The sequence below is a fragment of the Globicephala melas genome, chromosome 12, assembly GCF_963455315.2.
Source record: "Globicephala melas chromosome 12, mGloMel1.2, whole genome shotgun sequence".
Taxonomy (NCBI): domain Eukaryota; kingdom Metazoa; phylum Chordata; class Mammalia; order Artiodactyla; family Delphinidae; genus Globicephala; species Globicephala melas.
In genome coordinates this window covers 9,666,377-9,688,892 of record NC_083325.1, presented here as the reverse complement: position 1 = coordinate 9,688,892, position 22,516 = coordinate 9,666,377, and the positions used below count along the sequence as shown (strand labels likewise).

Below are 22,516 nucleotides of genomic sequence, written 5' to 3'. Positions count from 1 at the left end.
TCATGGATCCCTGCTTATTTATCATTCCAGGGATTCACTCAGTGCCAGGGTCTGAAACTGGCGTCTTTTCAACGATTCTGGATAATTATAAAATACTTTCTCTTTGAAGATTACCTCTTCCCCTTTTCTTTCCTAGCTCTGTCTCGAATTCACTCTATCCTCCGTGGAACTTCTCATTCTGTTCTGCACATTTTAAAATCTTTTGGGACTTCTCTGGTGGCGCAGTGGTTAAGAATCCGCCTGCTAACTCAGGAGACACAGGTTCGAGCCCTGGTCCAGGAAGATCCCATCATGCCACGGAGCAACTTAGCCCGTGCGCCACAACTACTGAGCCCTAGTGCCACAACTGCTGAAGCCCATGCACCTAGAGCCCATGCTCCACAATAAGAGAAGCCACCACACTGAGAAGCCCACGCACCACAACGAAGAGTAGCCCCTGCTCACCGCAGCTAGAGAAAGCCTGTGTGCAGCAACGAAGACACAACGCAGGAAAGAAAGAAAGAAAGAAAGCTATTAAATCTGGCCCATTTAATATGGACCATTAAAAAAAATCTTTCTTCCACGTTTTTCATCTCTCTGGACTGCATTCTGCATAATTTCTTCTAGATTTTTCACGAGAGGTCTTAGGTAATCAACCATTCTATTAAAACCTTCTGGCAGATCCCTCTCCCTCTCCCTCACTTCATCCTTCTCCACAGCATTTTCCACCATTTGACACACTGTATTTTATGTATGTTGCCTTTTTTGCTCCCACTATTTCCTTAAATTCTTGAGTAAACTTTTTTTTTTTTTTTTTTTTTTTTTTTGCGGTACGTGGGCCTCTCACTGCTGTGGCCTCTCCCGTTGCGGAGCACAGGCTCCAGATGCGCAGGCTCAGCGGCCATGGCTCACGGGCCCAGCCGCTCCGCGGCACGTGGGATCTTCCCGGACCGGGGCACGAACCCGTGTCCCCTGCATCGGCAGGCGGACTCCCAACCATTGCGCCACCAGGGAAGCCCTTGAGTAAACTTTCGATTCAAGTATAACACATCTATGGAGGAGTACACAAACCAAAGCGTCCAGCTCAACGAATTACCGCAAGGCAAACATACCCACATAACATTCAGACCACGAAACCAAGTCCCGACATCCCAGAGGCCCCTTGAGCCCTCAGCCCCCCTCTGCCAAGGGCTGCTATCCCTCTCCTAACTGCCAGTTGGTTTTGTCTGGTTTTTAACTTTATATAAAAGAAATCATATAGTATGTATTGTTTTGTGCCTGGCTTCTTTTGCTCATCATTTTATTTGTGAAATGCATTCACAAACCTAGATGCTGTTGGGTGTAGTTGTGGCTCGTTTATTCTCATGGCTGTATAGTATTCCATTGTGCAAATACCGTAATTTATTTATGCCTTCTACTGCTGAAGGAGATTTTGGACCGTTATGAGTAGTGCTACTGTGAACACTTTTCTCTCGATAATGCTGTTCTATGCCTTTGTGTTGGTCGTATACGTAGGAGCAGAATTGCTGGGGTAGAGGGTATGTATATTGCTTCTTAGCTGCTCGTTTTCTTGGAACTTTATCTGTGGGAATCCTTTGGGACTTGACCCAAATTTCATGCTCCAGTGAGGATTTGTCTTTGCCTCCTCTAGTTACCTGGGGCACTGCCAACCAGAGACTGCGTCAAGTTTTCTCTGGACCGTGCAGGTGGCACGAGTGAAGAATGCAACCTGCATGAGGCCCCACTTGTGGTTACAAATTTTCAGGAAAATCCCTGCCCCTCTACCCGGAGCCACGCTGGAGATGGGCGAGTTTCCTTACTGTCTTCTTCCGTGTGGTGGATTCTTTCTCACTGAATGAGGGTTTAGGGTTTGCAGTGCCAGCTCTGCATAGCAGACTAGTTTGCTCGGCCTGCCATCAGAATGTACTGCAAATTGGGCGGCTTATAACACGAATGAGTTCTCTCACAGTTCTGGAGGCTAGAAGTCTGAAATCAAGGTGTTGGTGGGTTGATTCCTTCTGATGGATCCGGGGAAGAATCTCTTCCACGCCTCTCTCCCAGCTCCTACGTGTTGCCTGCCATCTTCGGTGCTCCTTGGCTTGTAGATATATCACTGCATCTCTGCCTCCATCTCCACACGGTGTTCTGCCTCTGTCTCTTGTCTCTACAGGCCTGTCATCTCTCTGTCCCTCTCCTCTGCTTATAAGGACACCAGTCCTTATGCGTTAAGGGTCCAACCTACTCCAGTACGATCTCGTTTTACCTAATTACAGCTGCAATGACCCTATTTCCAAATAAGGTCACATGCAAAGGTAGCAGGGATTGGGACTTCAACATAGTTTTACAGGGGATGCAATTCCACCCATGTCACATGGGGTGTCCTGTTAGATTGCCCACCCCGGGCAGTGTTCGGCTCTCTCTCCTGGGCCCTGGCAGTTGTCAAAAAGAACCGGTTCTCCAAGATTTGCCAGAAACTCAGAGGACAAAAGTCCGCTTTGCTTCTGCTTGCCTCACAGACTTTCTGCTTTTACTTTATTTTTGTTTTCTGTGGATTTCTTGCTTTTGTGTCAACCCAGCAATACATCTCATAAAAAGAATCCCTTGGGAATTCCCTGGTGGTCCAGTGGTTAGGACTCCACGCTTTCACTCTCATGGGACCGGGTTCGATCCCTGGTCGGGGAATTAAAATCCCGCAAGCCACACAGTGCGGACAAAAAAAAAAAAAAAGATTCCTTTATGCTTCACCTAGCTTTTCCCCCCCTTTTCTTTTTTTAAATAAATTTATTTATTATTTTATTTTTTGGCTGCGATGGGTCTTCGTTGAGGTGCGCGGGCTTCTCATTGCGGTGGCTTCTCTTGTTTCGGAGCACGGGCTCTAGAGCACAGGCTCAGTAGTTGTGGTGCACGGGCTTAGCTTCTCCGCGGCATGTGGGATCTTCCCGGGCCAGGGCTCGAACCCATGTCCCCTGCATTGGCAAGCGGATTCTTAACCACTGCACCACCAGGGAAGTCCCCCGCTCTTTTCAATAAGGATCATGGCCAGGAGACTCAGCCTGCCAAGCCCATCACTGGCTGTGTCCATGCTTACTCCTCTACCCCCCTCCTCTGCACGGCAGGCCCTTCATGTGAGATGTCTGCCCACGCCAAGCAAACCCTGGGGCTCCCGAACACAGGACCCACTCCTCATGTGCCTACCCGCCACCCAGAAGGAAGACCCTACCTCAGGGCAGGCCCCTGGCCTTGGCATCTTGCCTGAGTTAGGGGCACGGGCTCTGGAACTGAATGCCTGCTTTATACCACCTGGTTGTGCCACCACAGGGAAACTGCTTCCCATCACTAGCCTGGGTTTTCCCACCTATAAACTGGGGACTCGTAAGGCTGTGTGACACTGAGCACAGTGAATGCTCCGGCCAGCCGGCTGTGCTCATCAAAGCGCGTCCATCCTGGACTGGCCTGCAGCCCACCTTCCAGTAGGAGGAGTCTAGTAAGGATGCTTAGCAGATCCTAGAGGAATGAAGTAGCCCAAGAAAGGTCCTCTGAGGGGACACAGTGAGGGAACACTGTCCCTCAGACCTCCAGCCCCCACCCCCTGCTCGTGTCTCTGTGTCTCAGGGAACATCTACCATTATGTGCCCTGGTACAACACCAAGCCCGTCGTGGCCGTGACCTCCTACTGGGAGGACGTCAGCTTCCGCATGAACTGCCTCAACCTCCTCCAGTTCACTCGGGACCGCCTGGTGAGTGGTGTGGGGATGGGGGATGGGGTGGCGGTACAGGGAAGGAGCCGGGTCATTGATGGGAGACTTGGGAAAATGAATCGCAGTCTTAGGAACCCGGTCACTCAGCTCTCTCATGCACTCCACACCAATTGAGACAGACGTGCCAGACACAGGCACTGAAGACACGACGATGGGTAGACACAGTCTTCGCCAGCAGGGAAGTCGGATATGCAAATAGGCTGTGCGCAGTGCAGTAGGGCTGCGGTGGAGATGCAGGAGAACCATGGGGGCAGAGAGATGGGGCTGGGGGGATGAAGAGAGGAGAGTCAGAGGAGGTGTTCAAAAAGGAGATGACATTGGAGCAGAGTCTTGCTGGGGGTAGGGAAGGGAACGACAGGCAGAGCCATGGTGATAGGAAGTTCGGGGGTGGTGGGGGCCTGGAGGTGAGGTGGAAATAAGGCCAGGGAAGCTGGGAAGGGTCCGATCACAAAAGGTCTTCATGACTGTTAAGGAAGGGAGCCGCAGAGCAGTTTTAGGCAGGAGAGCCACCTGGTGCCCCCGCCTCAGATATGACTTTCTCGCACCGATAGAAGGGGAGCCCAGTGTCAGGGCCCTGTAACCTCTTCACCGTCCCACCCTGTCCTGGCTCCTTCCCGCCACCCATTGGGAGGGTGGGTGGGAATCCTAGCCTTGCAAGGGCGTGTGACAGCTTCGGACTGACATCCCCAGGTTACCCCTCAAATATCCCCAAGTCCTGGCTGAAACCATCTTGGGCCAATCAGCCCTGCAGCCTGTCCTGAGGGAGCCCCATGCTCACTTGCCACTTCTCTCCTGCTGGGCAGAAAGCCAATCTGGACACCCTGAAATCCATGAGGAATCCAAGGGACTCGGCTCTACTCCTCCAGTGGGAGAAACTGCTGAGGGAGCTGATGGAGGACTGCAAGTAGGGGCGGTGGGCACCTCACCCGGGGCAGGGGCTGAGCCAGACCAGGCTCACACAGGGTCTGGGGGGCAGACAGGACCCTACAGAACAGCCCTCACCGCCACCCTTCCGCACCCCTGCCTCCACAGGAAATATGAGATCTGCACAGATCTCTCCCCAAACCCCAGAGCTGCCTCTCTCCCATTCAGGGACCCCCAAAATGGTCCTGACCTCCCCACCCATCACTGTTCCCCCCACACCCATGCCTGGGGCTCCTCCCGAACCAGCCTCCCCGTTGTCCAGACAAGCCCTGCACAGTCCCGGCCCGTACCTTTTCCCCTGCCGCTCCTTCTATCCACAAGGCCCTCTTTGGGGTCCTGCCTGTTCTGGAAGAGCCATTGTAAGGCTCCTCCTGGCCCGGCAGCCCACATGGATCCTCCCCACTCCCGCCCGGGTTTGGTTGGCCCCTGTCTCACAGCTCACACCTCTGTCCATGAGGAGGTCCTGAGCACGAGCCTGGCACACTGCAGGGGCTGGGAGGATGGGAAGGGGAAGGATGAGGACCCAGGGGCCAGGACCGCAGTGAGTGGGCTTCCTAAGGAGGGTGGGCAGGGCTCCCCGGGTCAGGCCAGCAGGCGCGGGGCAGGATCTTGGGTCTAGGAAGGGCACTGAGGCCGGGCGGGATGGTGAGCAAGGGACATGGAGAGAGACTCAGCCCCCACCCTCCCGGTCCTGGCCACAGGCGCCCACTGCCCTGCATGACTGATCAGCCCAAAGCAACCGACCTGGACAAGAAGAGGTGGCAGCTCCGCAGCCTCCTTCTGCAGGAGCTGGCCCGGAAGGCCAAGGAAGCCCAGCCCAGGGACATGGTGGCCACCGTGGAGGGCTGGCTGTACCGCCTCAACGCCGTGCTCCCCGAGGTAGGTGCTGGACACTCCGGCCGGGAGCGGGCCGTGGAGCTGGCCACGTGGGCCTGACGCTGTCCCGCCCGGCAGCCCCAGACAAACCTCCCGGACGTGATGATCTGGCTGATGTCCCGGGAGCAGCGAGTGGCCTATGCACAGGTGCCCGCCCACACCATCCTGTTCTCCCCGACCGGGGCCCGGCACTCCGGCAGGTTCTGTGGGAAGACACAGACCCTCTTCCTGCAGGTGGGGAGGCCAGGGGTCCTCAGGGGAGGAGAGGGCCTAGGACGTCCCAAGGGAGAAGCCCTGAACCCCCCCCACCCCGGGCAGCCCCCATGAGCCTCCCAAGGGCATGCCCACTTCCTCTCTGTCAGGCCCTTTACCAGGTGAAATGGGGTTTAAACAGTTCTCCAGAGGAAGGGGGGGGCCTGGGACCATCAGCATGTGGCCGACACCAAGTCCACGCCACCATAACTATTCCTCAAATGTGTCCCCTCCATCATCCGATGCTTCACTTGGTCCTGTCCCTGTCCTGTCTCCCCTGGACCACGACTGGCTGCTAGCTACATATTTAATACCTATAAGGTTTGGGTGCCAGCCCCTCATATCAGACACAATCCATAAATAAGGCTGACTGACCACAAGTCCCCTGCCCTGAAGACAGCCCTGTGCTTCCAGCCCACCCCCTGGGAGGCAGGTGGGGGACACTGCCTCCGTCTCGGAGACGTCCCTGGCTCCCCGCTGCCCTTTCCGCCATGGTGGAAGGGCCCACCTGAGTCCTTCTCATCCTGGAAGAATCACTGAGACTTGAATCCTGGCTCTACCACTCACTGGCTTGTGTGAGCCGGAGCCAACTCCTGAGCGTGTCTGGCCTCAGCCTGCTCCTCTGTGAAATGGGCCTGGCGATAACGATGCCCGCCTTGTGGTGGTGTGTGAGGATCAGAGCACTTAGCACGTTGCCTGGCACATAGCAAGCATCGTTGTCAATGGCCCCATCAGCACGAGTCCTCCCTGGAGCATTCCCAGGTTCCCCAGCGGCACCCGTACCGGCCTCTGTTATGGCCATCACCCAACTCAGTGTGAGGCCCCTGCTCCCAGGGCTCAGGGTGAAGGGGCAGGTGTGTGTGCCCCTCCCTCACCCGCACCCCTGCCCCTGGGGGCCTGCACCCCCGTGGTTGCTGACCTACCTCCGGCTCAGTACCCAGAGGGTGAAGGAAAGAAGGACACGCTTCCGGCCCAGCTCCGGGTCTGCATGTGGCTCGGCAACGTGACCGACAGCAAGGACCTGCAGCTGCTCCGCCAGGGCGAAGTGGTCGTGTCCGCGGAGACGGTGAGCGGGGCCCCGGGTGGGGCCCGGCGGGAGGGTGACCCGGCAACAGCCCAGCTCCGAAGGTGGAGATGAACATCACTGGCAGAATCCGAGAACCGTGAAAGGGGCTCGAGAGAGGTGGCAGAAACTAAAGAGGTCCCCTGTTGACAAGCCGTAGGCTGCGGTGACAGGAGCGCAGCTGAATGGTCCCCTGGGGCTGGTCACTCTCACCCAGACGGAGGTTTATGGGGAGTTTCTCCCAATTCGTTCAGGGTGTGTGAGGTGAGCCAGGCTCCGACTGCTTGCAGGGGGTCTCGTCCATCATCAGCGTGACAGTCCGGGACCCCTGCCGACCCCAGCTGGGTCCTGCAGGCCAGCCTGGTGGTGCCGGGGAGGGGGAGGCCTGGGACAGTCAGAGGGGCCGGAAATGAGGCATGTTCCCTTAGAACCGTAAACCCAGGAGGTGTGTGAGCAGCCGACCAGAGGCCGCTCTGTAATCAGAGGAGGGGAGGACATGGCTCAGGAGAAGGTCCTGAGAACAGAAGAGAAATAAGTTTTGAGTTTCGGGCTTTTTAACTTACTTTGTCAAAACATTTTCATGGTTCCTAAGTTGCATGTTGTGGATAGATTGTAGAACTTGAGGTGCTGAGACAGAGAGGGATTTAGGATGAGTGCGTGCCCAGAAGGGGAATGTGGAAGAAAGGTCCAGAGGCAGCAAAGACAGGGCAGTGGTGGAGCAGGACCAGGTTCCCCAGGGTCAGCAGTGACACGGGGTGGACAGGTCACATCCCAGGCACCACCAGGCTCTAACACAGGCATCCACCCCACTCCACTCCTCGAGAGCTGAGCCGCCTGGGGTAGAGGTGACCTTTGAGCCTCAGTCTCCTCAACTGTGAAATGGGAGTGTGCGGCTGAAAGGGGTTAGTTCATGTAATGCCCTTGGCATGGGCCCAGCCACAGTGAGCACTTGACGAGTGGCAGCTGCCTGTGCTGATTGACAGCGGGGGCGATGCCGTCCCATTACAAGCGACAACGCAGCTCCTGCCCCTGGGCAGGTGCCACATGGCCCTCTGCCTGACTACCACATTTCTGGGAGGTGCTTACAGCCCAGAGTGGGGGACCTAGGGCCAGTGCTGGGTATGCTGGGGGTGGCAGCAGGCACTGATGGACTCCCCTCCCCCAGTACGAGAACGAGGCCAAGTATAAGGACCAGTGGGGACAGCAGTGGCTGCAGCACTGCCCCAGCTTCTCGGACGTCATGGGGCACAAGGCCCTCCCCAAGGAAGATTTCAAGGAGCCCCATGGATGGCACTGGCAGGGGCCATGGACAGTGGAACCTCAGCGGAGGTAAGGCTGGGATGTGGGACCCGGAGCCTGTGAGCCCCTGGACAGGCAGCAGTGGAGCTGACGCCGCTTCTTACCCAGGAGGGCCAGTAGGCAGCAGCCCAGAGAGGCGGGCACACAGCCACTGCAGCCTGGTTCCGGGGGCTGGGGTGCATAGGACAGGGGGACCTGCCCGCCACCCTACCTTGCATGCCAGGCCCCGCTGCCCAGCCTTGCCCAGAGCAGGTGGGGCTGCCAGGTATGGCAGTGCTCAGCCAACAGAGGAGGACCCCAGGGGCCTGTAAGCTCAGGGAGATATGCTGGGAACTTGGGGTCTCACTGCCCCCAGGCTCCTCCTGGACACAGACATCAACAAGAGCCAGGTGCTGGAGGAGGTGTACGAGAATCAGTGCCGAGACGCCACGGGGGCCTGGGGGCCTGCTGCCATCCCCAACACAGACGTGGTGAGCAGGGGGCGCGGGGGGGCCAGCGATTCAACCAGGGGGGCACCTTGGAAGCTGGGGTGTCTGAGTGGAAAGAGCACTGGATCAGGCGTTACCAACTGAGCCCTGCTCCCTGGTGTGACCTTGGGTGAGCGCTGATGGGGTTTGTATCCCAAGGTGGTGGGGAGAGGTGCCCTAAATGGGACTGGAAGGACGACAGAGTGGGCACCTTTCCTTCCCCCTTTCGAAGGTGGCGCTTTTACCCAGAATTCAAAGTTCAGTAAGGAACTGAACTTTGAATTTTGTTTCTTTTTTTCTGGCTGCACCGCGCGGCACGCGGGATCTTAGTTCCCCAACCAGGGATCGAACCTGGGCCTCCAGCCGTGGAAGCGCAGAGCCCTAACCACTAGACCACAGGGGAATTCCCGAATTTTGTTTCATTTTTCACGAACTTAAATTTAAGGAGCCCCAGGAGGCTGGAGGCCACGATGGCTGCAGTAGGCGAGCAACACGGCCCTTGGCCCACCCTCTCTGTGCACCCACAGAACGGAGAACCCGTGGAGGCCCGGGAGAATGTGAAGTGTCCCCAAGGCTGGCACGTGAAGAAGAACTGGGCTGTGGAGCTGAACCACGCGGTGGACAGTGAAGGTCAGTCCTCTGGGCAGCGGCTAAGGGCGGCAGGGCCTGGAACTGAAAGTAGCCAGGCTGTCGGGTGGGGTAGGCCTGCGTTCCTGGGGGGCCTCAGTCTCCGGAGAGCAGGGCCTCCACCCTTGCCACAGACGTGGGCCCCAGCTTTGAGACAGGGCAGATGCTAAGCGCCTCCCGAGCATGTGAACTGGGGTCGCGTCCAGAGCCTGGTTCACCCCAGGTGGCTCCAGGGAAGGGGCGGTGGGCTGGGAGTCGGAAGACCTGGGCTCAAGATGCAGCCTCTGCTACTTACGGGCTGTGTGACCTTGTGCGGGTCCCAGGACGCCTGTGAGCCTCACCTTCCTTGTCTGTAAGATGGGCAGTTGAGCCCAGGCCACCGGTGACGCAGTGTGACCACACCTTCCTTTGTGGCCGGAGAGACCTGGACGTGAGGGACAGCACTGCCCCCTCGGCCTGCCCTTCCAGGGCTTATCTCTCAGGCCTGTCCGAGCCCCCGAGCCTGTGGGCCCCTGGGCACCCACGGGCTGTATCCTGGTCCCTCAGGCTGGGAGTACGGAGTGGGCATCCCGCCCTCGGGGCTGCCCCAGGTCTGGAACTCGGTGGAGAAGACCTACTACTCCTGCCGCCGCCGGCGCTGGGCGCGCGTGCGCTACCGGGACCACGGGAGGCTGAGCCACGAGCAGGAGACCCTGTCCTTCCTGCAGCTGGTGAGGGGCCGCCTGGTCAGGGACCTGGCGGGACCATGGATGGGACCCACCCTTGGCCAGGTGAGAGGGTGACTCTGCTCCCCCCGCAGCACCACCCCAGCCTGGCTGAGGACGAGGAAGGCTGGGAGTACGGCGTCTTCGGTTCCAAGTTCCACCTGAACCCTCAGCCCCAGAGCCAGTTCCGTCGCCGCCGCTGGCACCGCAGGCTGGCCCCCAACAAGGTCAAGGGCATTGCATCCATATTCCTCCTGGAGGGATCCTTGGTAAAGCCCCAGTGGGCTAGGTGTCTCTTCCCTGCAACCCCACCTCCGGAGCCAGGGCCCCCTGGTGCGCCAGGCAGACGGAGACGCCCCGTGTGGCCAGATGCACTGACCACTGCAGGTGGGGGGACCTGGGCCCCGGAACCACATCCTCAGGCTTTGGATGGGGAGAAGGGTGACCTGGGCCTGGGCTGGGGGAGGCAGGAAAGGCACCTATGAGCCTCAGGGAGTCTGTCCTGGGTACAGAGTCTAGATATGAAACAGCAAGCTAAGAGGGAAGCGGACGTGGTGTCGTCGACACGGAGACTGGACAGAATCAGGAGCTCCTGGAGGGCTCCCCCAGAGATCACCCAGCCACCCAACCTGCCCTTCATCTACTGCATCTTCAACAGTGAGCATTCAATTGAGAGTCGGCTTGGGTGGCCCCGGAGACACCCAGCACCTGAGGGCAGGGAGCAGGGGGCATGGGGTGGGGATCCTGGGGACGAGTGGAGGACACAGCTCCTCTCTTACCCAGAGCCCCACTACTACCAGCTCTTCTGCTACATCTACCAGGCCCGGAACCTGATGTCTAACCACATCCAGACATTCCAGGGTAGGCGTGGGCACCTCTTCTCCCCCAGCCCCTCCATGTGGCCACCCAGCAGTATAAAGGATGTGGCGAGGAGGGGGTGACACACATGCAGACCCCTGCCCCCAGCAGCTCATGGCCCTGGTTTGGGGAAGAGACACAAGAACAAGGAATACAAGGTGGGACCGCTCTTGTGGTGTGTCCCCAACACTGTGGAATCAAGACAGGGAGGCTTCATCCCACTGGAGGCCACTTAGCTGAGCCTTGAAGAGGAAGGAGGAGTTTGCTGGGCCTTGACAAGGAAGAGGGAGGATGAGACACAAAGGCGAGAGAGAGGATGACATGCTTGGGAACCACTTGTTCCTTGTGCTGGACAGAAGATGAGGGGTGGGGAGGAGGGGTGGCAATTTCTAGCCCTGTGTGGAGGCCCCATGGGAGGTTTCAGGTGAGTCACGTGCTCCTGCCTTGGGCTGGCAGTGGCCCTGTTTGTTGGGAGCCAGACTGTTGGACAAGGGTCTGAGCCGGGGCAGTGGATGTCTGCTGGGAGCTGTGTCCACTGGGCATCAGCACCCTCGTCGAGAGGGTCGTGTGATGTTCCTTGATGCCAAGGCCACTTGCTGAGGCTGTGTGAGGGCAGCCACGTGTAGCCTGTCCCCCAGAACCCCTCCAGAGGAGCCGCCGGGCCCTCCGCATCTGTGACGGCTAGGCCCCAACCATGATGGTATAAGGGGCCTCTAGCTATAAGCCCATGTGCTCTGTGGCCTACTCTGAGGTGGCCTTCTGGGGAGCTGGAGTGGCTGTGGCTGTCTGGCCTGAGCCTCCCCGGGTACCCAGTCCGGTGGCGGCAGCAGCCAGAAGAGGGGAGAGCCTCACTCGGCAGCTCAAAGGCACGGCTCTCCTTCCACCCACAGCGCCCTTCATTCGGTTGGTCTTCTTGAACCACAGCCAGTGTACCCAAACCCTGAAGAGCTCTGCAGCCCCTACGTGGGCCCAGACGCTCATCTTCCAGCACCTCCTCCTGTACGAGAACCCCCAGGACACCAAAGAGAGCCCGCCATTCGTGGTGTTGGAACTGTGGCAGCGGGACCCCCAGGTAAGGTGGGCTGGGCTGGGCAGAGCTCTGAGAAGTTTTTAATGTATTTTTTTGGCCGTGCCATGCGGCATGCTGGATCTTAGTTCCCAGACCAGGGATTGAACCTGTGCCCACTGCAGTGGAAGCGCGGAGTCCTAACCACTGAACCGCCAGGGAATTCCGTGAGGAGCTTTTATTTTATTTGATTTTTTTGCGGTACATGGGCCTCTCACTGTTGTGGCCTCTCCCATTGCGGAGCACAGGCTCCGGACGTGCAGGCTCAGCGGTCATGGCTCACGGGCCCAGCCCCTCCGCGGCACGTGGGATCCTCCCGGACCGGGGCACGAACCCGTGTCCCCTGCATCGGCAGGCGGACTCTCAACCACTGCTCCAGCAGGGAAGCCCAGGAGCTTTTATTTTAGAGGAGAATATTCGGAAAGTGCTCCAGCGGGACCTGATTCGCAGAGCACATCGCATTGATCCTAGAGTTGTCAGAATCCCAGGAGGAGCCAGACCCCTGCCAGCCTGGCCTCCATGTTTTGTGAACTTCCCCTTCCCTCCAGGGCAATGAGAGCTTGTGGGGACGGAGCATGTGGTCACCGGTGGTCTGGCTGGATGTCCAAAAACGGATCCTGCCCCCCATGAGGTGGCACCCCCTTGTAAAAGGGTTGGAGGAGGAAGAGGGCGAGATCTTGGCGTCCTGTGAGCTGATCCTCGAGACTGAGGTGCTGGGAGAGAGGGCCCGGCTGGGAGTGTGGTGCCCAGCGCCCTCACCCTGCCCCACTCCCCTGCCACATGTCCCCACAGCCAGCGGCCCCCAACCGCAGCCCCTCAGCAAAGTCCTGGGGCCCGGGAACCAGAACACTGGGCTGGGAGGTGCCGGCCTGCCCAATCTCTCCCTAACTCCCCTGCCAGCTTCTGCCCATAGGGCTCCGGGGCCGCCGCAGTTGAGCCTCTTAGGGTCCTGCTTGCGTGTGTGGCGGGGCGGGGGACAGTAGGACCAGCCCAACAGGGCCTCAGGCTCCCTGCTCTCCAACCTCATCCCTTCAGAGTCTCAGACAGCAGCTGCCACTCTTAAGTGTTCCCTGGAAGAGTGGGATCTACATCCTCCCCAAGAGCATCCAGCCCACGCTAAGGAAAATGGCTATTGAGGTGACGACACGTGGAGCAGGGCGGGTGGGCAGGGCGCAAGCCACCCCCAGAGCAGCCGAGCACCACGGTGCGCTCTCTGCTGACCCCCTTGGGCCTCCTGCCTACCTGCTCCAAAGCTTGGACCCCGAGAAGATACCATGTGAGAGATGGAGGGAGACAGGAGAGAAATGAAGTTCTGATAGAACATTTAAAAGTATTTTCATGCAAACCTCTGCAGTGGGTCGTAGACAAAGGGCTTTAGCAACCATTACCTACAGATGTAAGCCTCATGAGGCCCCTGTGCAAAAAGTAGGGACGACCTTCCAGAGACGGAAATTCAGGCTCTGAGAGACAACACATCCACGCACAGTGACACAGGGGCTCAGTGGCAGCGCCAGGGTTTAGGCCCGGCCCTGCCTGACTCCAAATGCCAGGATGTTTCTCACGTCTTCTGAAAGTAGCATGGAGGCGCCCAGGTCAGAACCTACGCGCCCTGCGGCAAAGAGCGGAAGATGGTCAGGTCCTCCCCTCACTGGAGCCAAGATCAGACCACCTGGCTGGTTTCCACTCTGGCCCTGAGGCGGTCCAATGAGTAGGGTGTGGACAGCTCCTGGGGTACCCAGTGTTTGTCCGTTGAGAGTGAGACCCCAGGGTGCTGGCTCGCTGACTGGCCATGGAGTTCTGTGGGATCCAGGTCAGCCACGAGCTGGACGGCACCGAGGTGCCCAAGAACCCCGGGGCACTCCAGCTGCTGCGGGCCTGGGGGGCAGCCGGCAGCGGGAGGTAACCCCTGAGAGAGATGATTAGAGGCCAGATGGGCAGCGGGGGAGGAAGGGCAATACCTAATGGGCACCTCCCTCGTGGAGGAGCGACGACAGCGCCCAGGCCTGGAGGACTCACCCCTCACAGGACAGGAGGACTGGGTGGGCCTTCGGACTCTGCCTTCACCCAGCCTCGTGCCCTGGCCCTGCAGGCCCCCTGGGGCCCCACTGCTCCCAGGCCAGGACCCCATCAGAGGGGCCGCCTGCCCCTCCCCCCACCCTCCCTCTCTGTTCCGGCAGATGCTGGTCTGGGGCCTTCGAAACATGAAGCAGGTGCGTTCGCCCCGGCTCCTGGTGGAATGCTGGGAAGAGTCCGTGCAGACAGAGCCCATCAGGGACTTCCAGACCAATCCCAACTTCACCCAGTCAACCCTCTTCCTCACACTGGTGAGAAGGCCTTGGGCCAGGGCTGGGGCAGCCCCGGCTCGTGGGAAGCCTCACGCCCTGGCCTCTCCCTGGGGCTGCAGTACATGCCTACGGATGAGGCCTTCGCGCTGCCCCTGGTGCTGAAGGTGGTGGACAACCAGGACTTCGGCCAGGAGACCGTGGTGGGTCAGGCCAACGTTGACTCCCTACAGCCCTACTTCTGTGACCCGTGGGCTCAGGACTACATGCCCCCACGGCCTCCAAGTACGGCCCTTTCTCCTTGCCCCTCCCCAGACCTCACCAACACGCTGGCACTGGGAGTGGCCAAGGCCCTGGCTGTCCTGCTGGGTTGGTGGCCCTCCCCTCCCCCCCCACTTCTCCCTTCTCCTGAGACTCATGACTGCGCTTTCTCCACGCAGTGCTGTCTGTGAAGAAGTACCAGGAGGTGAGTAAAGGGCTGGAGGCCCCATGCCATTTAGAGGAAACAGCCCTTGTGTCTGAGGAGGGTACAGATTAAACAGAGTTCCAATATCCGCGCCCCCAGCGTGAGGCCTACTTGTTCACGGGAACTCGAAAGCAGTGATCTCAACCTGGACTGCACATTAGAAATGCCCGAGAGTTTTAAAAATCCTGAGGGACTTCCCTGGCGGTCCAGTAGTTAGGACTCCGCGCTTCCACTGCAGGGGGGATGGGTTCGATCCCTGGCCGGGGAGCTAAGACCCCACGTGCTGCACAGCCCGCCCCCCCCAAAATGGTTTCTGACCAGTTGCTGGGGGTAGGAACCAGAAGCAGCAATTATTTTATTCAAGCCCAAACCACCTACGCCCCACCCCCGCCCCAGGTGATTCCAGTGTTTCCAAAGTTCAGAACTGCTGCTCTAGAGCAGCACCTATCAACCTCGAAAGCACAGGAATCCTTTGGCATCTGGAGCAAAAGCAGACTCAGCTTCAGGAGGCCTGGGGTGGGGCCTGAGGCTCTGAACGTCTGAGCCTTTCCAGAGTTAAGTGTGGAGCTGTGGGCAATGAGAACCGAGAACTAACCTGACCCTCCTTCTCAGCCCCAGTCCTATGTCTGAGGATCCCTGAATTAAAAAGCCTCTGTGAAGGGCAAGGGAGCCAGGGCAGGAAGCCGTGGCCTCGAACCCCTTCTGAGCTCGGAAGTCAGAGGCGGTGGGCGGACCGGGCGGCCAGGCCTTGCCTAGCTCACCGCCATCATTTTTCAGCTCCTAGGTTACCTTTATGAAAAGTTCTGGTTTAAGTCCAGCAACGCTGAGGTGACGTAGGCTCAGCCCCGGGGAATAAGGAACAAGTCCAGGCAGCTCAGGGAGGTGGGGCAGCATGACTCCGGGCAGAGGAAGGCCACGGTGCCTTCTCCCCGAGGGCCAAAATGCCCCTCCTCCTCACTGCCAGGATGAACACGACCAGGAAGTGGACTGGTGGAGCAAGCTGTTCTGGGCCACAGGAGATGCTCCCCTGTCCCTAAAGTACAAGTACAAAGAGTATCACACCCTGAAGGTTTGCAGGCCCCTACGACGGGAGACTGATGAAGGATGGAGAAAATCTGCGGGGAGAGGCCAACAAACCCAGCCCCGAGTCCTTGGGGAACCACCAAGTCGGGGGGTGGCTTCCTTTCACGAGACTCCTGGCCGCGCCGCCACAGGCCACACCCTTTCAGGAACCAGGGCTGCCCACCAGCAGCAGCTCTGCTGACCCCGGGGCAGATGCTCTGGGGTGAGACCTGGGTGGCCCCTCAACCCCGATCCTAGGAATGGTCCCCTCAAGCCCTGGCCAGCTCCCCCCGCCAGCCGGGTCCCACACGCCCTCCCACAGGTATACGACTGCGAGCTGGAGGCCGTGCCAGCCTTCCAGGGCCTGCAGGACTTCTGCCAGACCTTCAGACTCTACCAAGAAAGGCCCAAGCTGGACAGCCCCGTGGTAGGGGAGTTCAAGGTGCGTGTCCCAGCCCTGCCTAGCTGCACCTGTCACCTCGTGCCCCTTCTGTCCAGGGAAGACTCTGACAGGAGCGCTGGTTCTATACGCTCGGCATGAGGATGGGGCACGGAGGGCTTGACAGTCTTGGGAGTGGGGGGCAGAGACTGACCTCTGCAGGGACTCAGGGTGGCCTCCCCCAACTCAGGAAGGGCGAGGGCTTCTCAGTCCCAGCTCGGGCCTGTGCTGCTCTCGGAGGCCCTAGAGCCTTCGAAAACAAGTGCGGACCCCAAGGGATGGGTGGGGGTGGAACGAGACCTCCCTTCAGCGGAAAACACCACCGTGGTCCCCGTAGAGCATCTCTGCGGCACATGCCCCTACCCGTCCTCACGGGTTTCATCCCTGCCACCCTCAACACAGACCAGGGGTACCTCCTGGAGGGCTCTACAGAGCCAGGCCAGAGGCCAATACCTTCCCTCCCCAACACACACACAGGGCCAATTCCGTGTCTACCCCTTTCCTGAGAATCCAGACACCCCCAAGCCCCCTCGCCAGTTCCTGCCTTGGCCTAAGAAAGAGGACTTCCCTCAGCAGTGCTTGGTGCGGGTGTACGTGGTGCGAGCAGCCAACCTGCAGCCCCAAGACACCAACGGCCTGGTAACGAGCAGCCCCCAGCCCGGGCACCCCCCTCACCTCACCCTACACCCCAGCATCCCGGAGCTCCCTCAGGCTGACACCCAGACTGCCAACTTCCCACAGGCCCCATCTGGTACAAGGGGCTCCTTTCTGCCCCACTCCCGCCCTCCCTGACCAACCCGGGCTGACTCTGCATTTCCCGTCCTTCTCTCACGTCTATCTGAACCCCAGTGTGACCCTTATGTGATCCTGAAACTGGGAAAGACAAAGCTTGGCAACCGGGACAAGTACCAGCCCAACACTCTGGACCCCATCTTTGGCGTGTGAGATGCCCCAACGCACCCGACCCCACGTCCCCGCTCCCTGTGCCGGGAGCAGTTCTAGAAGGCAGAGAACTCTCACGTTCCTTTCTAGCCTCCACGTTCCTAGCACAGTGTCCAACAGACAGAAGATGCATTGATGGGCAGCCCAGCTCTCCCCTCCCCCCTCAACCACTTTGCCTGGGAAGGGAGCTCAGAGTCCCACACCCCAGGCCTGTCCAAAGTTACTCCCAGCCACGACTGAGGGACGGCTATTGGCGGACAAGAGCCATCCCAGGCTCTGCTCTCCAAATTCACCAGGGCCAAACAGGGGGTAGAGCACGGGCACGTGTGGTTGGGATGCTGGAGAGGGAGCTGTGTAGATAACATGGTCCTCGGTCTCTGTGTCTCCAACACCCTCACCCAAGGATGTTTGAAATGAGCTGCACCATCCCCCTGGAGAAGGACCTAGAGATCCAGCTGTATGACTTTGACCTATTTTCACCCGATGATAAGATTGGAACCACAGTCATTGACCTTGAAAACCGACTCCTGTCTGGCTTTGGAGCTCGTTGTGGGCTCTCCAAATCCTACTGCCAGTAAGCGTGGACCTGAACCAGGGCAAGGGAGCACGGGGTGGGGGGGGGTGGTGGAAGAGTAAGCCCACGGCTCCCCTCGAAGACGCCTGCATCCCAGGCTGGGGAACCAGGGCCCGCACCTGTCTGCACCCCTGCTCCCAGCACTGGTCAGCCTGCAGCTCGAAGCAGAGGCTTCTCCAGGACTCAGATCTCCCCACCTTTTCCCCACAGGTCAGGGCCCTTTAGGTGGCGGGATCAGATGCCCCCAAGCCTGCTCTTGGAACACCATGCCAGGCAGAAAGGACTGCCTCCGCCTCTGTTCAGCCCTGAGGATGACTCTGTGTTTTACAATGGGAAAAAATTCAGACTGCAAAGCTTTGGTGAGAAGCACAGCACACTGCCAGAAAGCACAGAGCTGGGCCTCTGCGACAAGTGGGGCTACAGGATGGAGGAGCTGCCCGCCTCCCCTTCTCGCCTGTAACGGATAACCAAGTCCACTGCCCAGGCTGAGGGTGGAGAAGGGGCCTACGTGGGAGACGGGAAGGCTAATGACCTCGTGATCCCCTCCTTCCATCCCCCTCCAATCTAGAGCTGAAGCCCCCTACTGCTCGCTTTCTGGGATCTAAGAAAGAACGCCTTGCGCTGTACCTCCTGCACACCCAGGGACTGGTACCTGAGCACGTGGAGACCCGCACGCTGTACAGCGACAGCCAGCCGGGCTTCGACCAGGTATGAGACTGGAGGGGCTGGATCAGGAGGTGGGGAAGCCCACCCATCCAGGACAAGAGGGGAAGGAGAGGCCGGGCACCCACAGATGTACGTGAAAAGAAGACAAGCACGTTCTGTGCATGTTAATAAGCAAGAAGTCGCAGTGGTGTCTCTTAGAATGGAGAATTTCAGAGCTGGAAAAGTCACCAACAAGAAACCGAGGCCCCGTGTCAGCTGTGGAAGTGTTTCGGGGCCTTCCCCGCCGGTGCCAGCACTGCCTTAGTCTCTCCTGAGGGAGGGTTAAGGAGGCAGCACCTGGGGTCAGAGTGCAGGCATCACAGCCCCGGCTTGGCTGTTAAGTGCAGGCTGTGTTTTCTCCACGGCAAGGAACCCCTAACAGGAGGAATAAAAATCCCCACAGGCACCCTAATTATCCCCTACCCTCCAGCCACCAGAATGGCTCACCTCATTCTCCAAATCTCTCAAGCTGATAGCACATTCTAGATACAAAGTTCTCTACTGAGCACTTTTTAAAACCATCCTCATTAAACCTGTTTTCTCATTAAATGGGGCCAATTTCAAAAGAATAAACCTAGGTCACATGGTTTAAAGGAATCTGTCTTCCACTGTTGGTAGTCCTACCCTCTTAACTCTTTTGTCTCCCCTTTTCTCACCAGCTTCAACCCTTCTTTCCTAGACCCCTGTGCTTTGTGGATAGCTTGACATCCTTAGGATGTGGTTCCACAACATAAAATGACCTGGAGATCACCTAGTTTACTCTTACTCAGGGCCACTAAGGTGGCTAATAATTGCAGCCCCAATCCCATTCTGGAGCGCCATCCAGAGAGGCTGTCCAGCAGGACCTGTTAAATGGCATCAACCCTCCAGACCCCGGTTACACTTGACATTCGTGCGCCACAGCCATCAGCCTCGTAGCCATCCTATGCTCCCAGCCTTACTGCACTATTCTCCCAGCCAAAAAAAGAAACAAGTGGAAGCTGAGGGGCGGTGTGCTGACTTCCGGTCTGAAGTCCATCCCACCTCCCAGATGCCTCGATACCCCACCACTCGGTGTTGGAAACACAGCCTCAGCAGACCTAGAAGCTGAGACAGGGCCCCCCCCAGACCAGGATGCGGAGAACGGGGGCTGGCCAACCCCAGCCAGCGAATCCATCTCCACTCTAGGGAAAGGTGCAAATGTGGGTGGACATCTTCCCCAAGAAGCTTGGTCCCCCTGGCCCCCCATTCAACATTGGGCCCAGAAAGCCTAGGAGGTGAGTGACACCCATCTCCCGAGCAACTGCACCACTCGGTGTGGCCTTCCCAGCGTGCGGAGCACCAGTGGGCTCCAACACTGAGTCACGGTGATTCTTTTCCTCTGTTGGGAAACTGGGGAGCCTCCTTTCCCTGTGGTCCCCCAAACGCAGCACGACTTGGGTGGGCACGGAGGGCAGCCTCCCAGGCCTCTCTTCCCTCACCGAGGTTGCAGCTGGGGAGCTATTCCTCAGCAAAGCCTCAGAGAACAGTGGCTACAGGTATGAGCTGCGCTGCATTATCTGGAAAACTGCCCACATGGACCTGAAGGAAAACAGTTTAAGTACCGAGAGGATGAGCGACATCTATGTCAAAGGGTGAGGGAGAGGAGCGGGGCTCCGTCAGAGTGCCCTCAGACTTGCCCAGTTCTGTCTCTCCATTTCCACCCGTGCCTGGCGTCTACTGGGCAGCCCTCCTCCCAGGGCTCCAGCTAGGGGTGGGGACAATCCGAGTGAACCCCAGGTGAGTGGACTTTGGCCCCAGGTGGTTATTCGGGCTGGAGAAGGACATGCAGAAGACAGATGTCCACTACCACTCCCTGACGGGGGAGGGCATCTTCAATTGGCGGTTCATCTTCACCTTGGACTACCTGGCAGCAGAGCAAGCGTGCGTCTTGAGTCAGAAGGTAACAGGCCCAGGAGCGGGATGCACTCCTACCTCTCCCCTCAGAGCCTGCGAGCTGCACCAAGACACTTGGAATGTGGCCTTGGGTGGAACCACTCCCCGCTCCCCCTCCCCCACTTTCTCCTCCTCCTCAATGGTCCATCACTGCTGGGTGATGGGCTGCTAAGTGGCCAAAGGAACTCTCAGAGGAGACAGGCCGGAAATACGCTCTCCTGCCATCCTCCAGGACTACATATGGAGCCTGGACCCCACGGTGATGAAGTTCCCAGCCCGGCTCATCATCCAGATCTGGGACAATAACATCATCTCCGCGGATGACTTCCTGGGTGAGATCCTGGCACAGGGCCCGTGACCACAGGACAGGGAGCTCCTTTTTGCTGACGGCATTTCTCTGGGCTCAGGGGTCCTGGAGCTGGATTTGTCTGACATGCCCCTCCCGGCCCGGCATGCCAAGCTATGCTCCATCAGGATGATGGATGCTGACCCCAAGCGGCCTCACTTCCTCCAGTACAAGCACTGCTCCCTCTTTAAGATGAAGACTGTAAGCGGCTGGTGGCCTTGCCAGGTCCTCGACGGCGGCAAATGGCGCTTGTCGGTAGGCGCTGGGGAAGGTGCCTATTGCCTAGGACAGGGCTGACTACTGTGCCGCGTAACTTGGCTCTGACAGACCCTGGGGGCCTGAGCTAAATCCCTTTCCCTTTCTGGACCCTGGGAAGAGGCTTTTAAAACTATCCTTGCTCCTGCCGTCTGAGCTCAGCTCCCACCACCCATGGTGTTTCTAGGGTAAAGTGAAGATGACCCTGGAGATTTTGACAGAGAAGGAAGCCTTAATCAAGGCAGCAGGAAGAGGCCAGTCGGAACCCAACCAATACCCTACACTCCATCCTCCCCTGTAAGGGTCCTGCAGGGCAAAGGCACCAAGCCTCTTCCTCGTTCACAAAGCTGAGCTGCGGGGCCTAGCAGTCTGTATGGGGTGGTGACCAGGGAAGGAGGCTGACAAGTAAAGAGGGATAATTACCGCCCCCCACCTCCCCACTCCGGCTCAATCGGGGAGAACAGCTGGGGACGGGGGAGGGCAGAAGCAGAAGTTGCTTTTTTAAAATGAAAGACCTTTGCTCTGGATTGCTTGACCTGAAGTTTCCATCTGCCCTCCATTCTCTGCCATCTCTGCTCCTGGACAGACGCACCCATACCTTGCTCATGTGGTTTCGGTCACCCGTTACAAGGTTCATCCATGTTTTCTGGAAACGCTACCGCTTCAAAATCATAGCCATCTCAATCATCCTGCTTATAGGGCTTCTGCTGTTCAACTTTATCTATTCAGCTCCGGTGAGTGACAACCTTGGAGACAGGGGAAAAGGCATAGCTGCTCTCGGGATGACCCAAGAGAGAGCCCTCAGGTTGCTACTTCAGGCGAACTCTTATCTATTCTCTCTAGAACTATTTGGCCATGAGCTGGGTCAAGCCTGAACTTCGGCTGAGCGCTCCCATTCAAATATACGCCAATATCATCAATTCACTAAACACCAGCAACGCCAACTCTTCCAACCTCACCACTCCCATCAGAACCTGAAATCTACAACAGGCCATAAGCTGAAACTCCTCCAGGGACACATAAATCACCTGTGAGCTATTTTCCCAGAACTTCCAGCCCCACCAGACTAATTCCCCCCGTCTGCCAGGCTTTTCTCCTGCCCATCCACAGCACTACCCTTGGGCTTCCTACCAGTTCCTTGTTTCCGGGGTCTAGGGATATTCTGACCATTCTGCTCAGACCACTTCCAACAAGAAGGGCAGAGTTGTAATTTTCCACTGAAATAAACAACTTTTGTAATGGAGCCACCCTGTAATTTGGGGGGGGGGGTTCACAACACCATGAAAGGCTGAAAACGCCAGGCTCTCAGACAAGACTCACAAGGATGGGGATGATGTCACCCTTACGCACCTCCTCAAGTCTCCAGGGACTCTTCCACTCTAAGAGGCCCTGACGTCACAGGAAAACAGAAGGCAAGGAAGGGCACCTGTGAGGAAAGGTGGCTCACGCGGGGTAAGCAGCCGGCCGAGGCCACCGCTCTCACCCCTCACGTGACCAGGTGGCCCCCTCCTCTGGGACACAGCTGGGACTCCAGCGCCCAGAACGACCTTCGGCCCCACTCATGACGGGAAGCATGTTTCTAGAAAAAAAGAGGAGAGCCAGAGCAGAACCTACCACGCTAGTCAGATTGTTTCCTTGCACCACACACTGCTCTGAGG

General features: G+C 58.2%; 1 protein-coding gene across 1 annotated transcript in view; it reads left to right on the top strand.

Annotated features, from left to right (window-relative positions):
* FER1L5 (fer-1 like family member 5) overlaps positions 1-22,027 on the top strand; it is a 48,416-nt gene extending 26,389 nt beyond the window's left edge. Inside the window, exons 20-53 of the mRNA XM_060309357.1 lie at positions 3,592-3,716; positions 4,541-4,641; positions 5,363-5,540; positions 5,616-5,771; positions 6,724-6,855; positions 8,018-8,181; positions 8,507-8,621; positions 9,146-9,248; positions 9,792-9,970; positions 10,066-10,218; positions 10,462-10,606; positions 10,733-10,810; positions 11,698-11,879; positions 12,422-12,598; positions 12,921-13,010; positions 14,051-14,197; positions 14,278-14,440; positions 14,596-14,621; positions 15,399-15,449; positions 15,586-15,690; positions 16,006-16,125; positions 16,600-16,761; positions 16,972-17,063; positions 17,468-17,638; positions 17,849-17,997; positions 18,207-18,346; positions 19,511-19,599; positions 19,861-19,956; positions 20,123-20,264; positions 20,490-20,589; positions 20,665-20,858; positions 21,046-21,155; positions 21,445-21,592; positions 21,702-22,027. Coding sequence (XP_060165340.1) covers positions 3,592-3,716; positions 4,541-4,641; positions 5,363-5,540; positions 5,616-5,771; positions 6,724-6,855; positions 8,018-8,181; positions 8,507-8,621; positions 9,146-9,248; positions 9,792-9,970; positions 10,066-10,218; positions 10,462-10,606; positions 10,733-10,810; positions 11,698-11,879; positions 12,422-12,598; positions 12,921-13,010; positions 14,051-14,197; positions 14,278-14,440; positions 14,596-14,621; positions 15,399-15,449; positions 15,586-15,690; positions 16,006-16,125; positions 16,600-16,761; positions 16,972-17,063; positions 17,468-17,638; positions 17,849-17,997; positions 18,207-18,346; positions 19,511-19,599; positions 19,861-19,956; positions 20,123-20,264; positions 20,490-20,589; positions 20,665-20,858; positions 21,046-21,155; positions 21,445-21,592; positions 21,702-21,836 — 4,418 coding nt within the window. The 3' untranslated portion in view covers positions 21,837-22,027. The remainder of the gene's footprint in view (positions 1-3,591; positions 3,717-4,540; positions 4,642-5,362; positions 5,541-5,615; positions 5,772-6,723; positions 6,856-8,017; positions 8,182-8,506; positions 8,622-9,145; positions 9,249-9,791; positions 9,971-10,065; positions 10,219-10,461; positions 10,607-10,732; positions 10,811-11,697; positions 11,880-12,421; positions 12,599-12,920; positions 13,011-14,050; positions 14,198-14,277; positions 14,441-14,595; positions 14,622-15,398; positions 15,450-15,585; positions 15,691-16,005; positions 16,126-16,599; positions 16,762-16,971; positions 17,064-17,467; positions 17,639-17,848; positions 17,998-18,206; positions 18,347-19,510; positions 19,600-19,860; positions 19,957-20,122; positions 20,265-20,489; positions 20,590-20,664; positions 20,859-21,045; positions 21,156-21,444; positions 21,593-21,701) is intronic.
* The last annotated feature ends 489 nt before the right edge of the window (positions 22,028-22,516 follow it).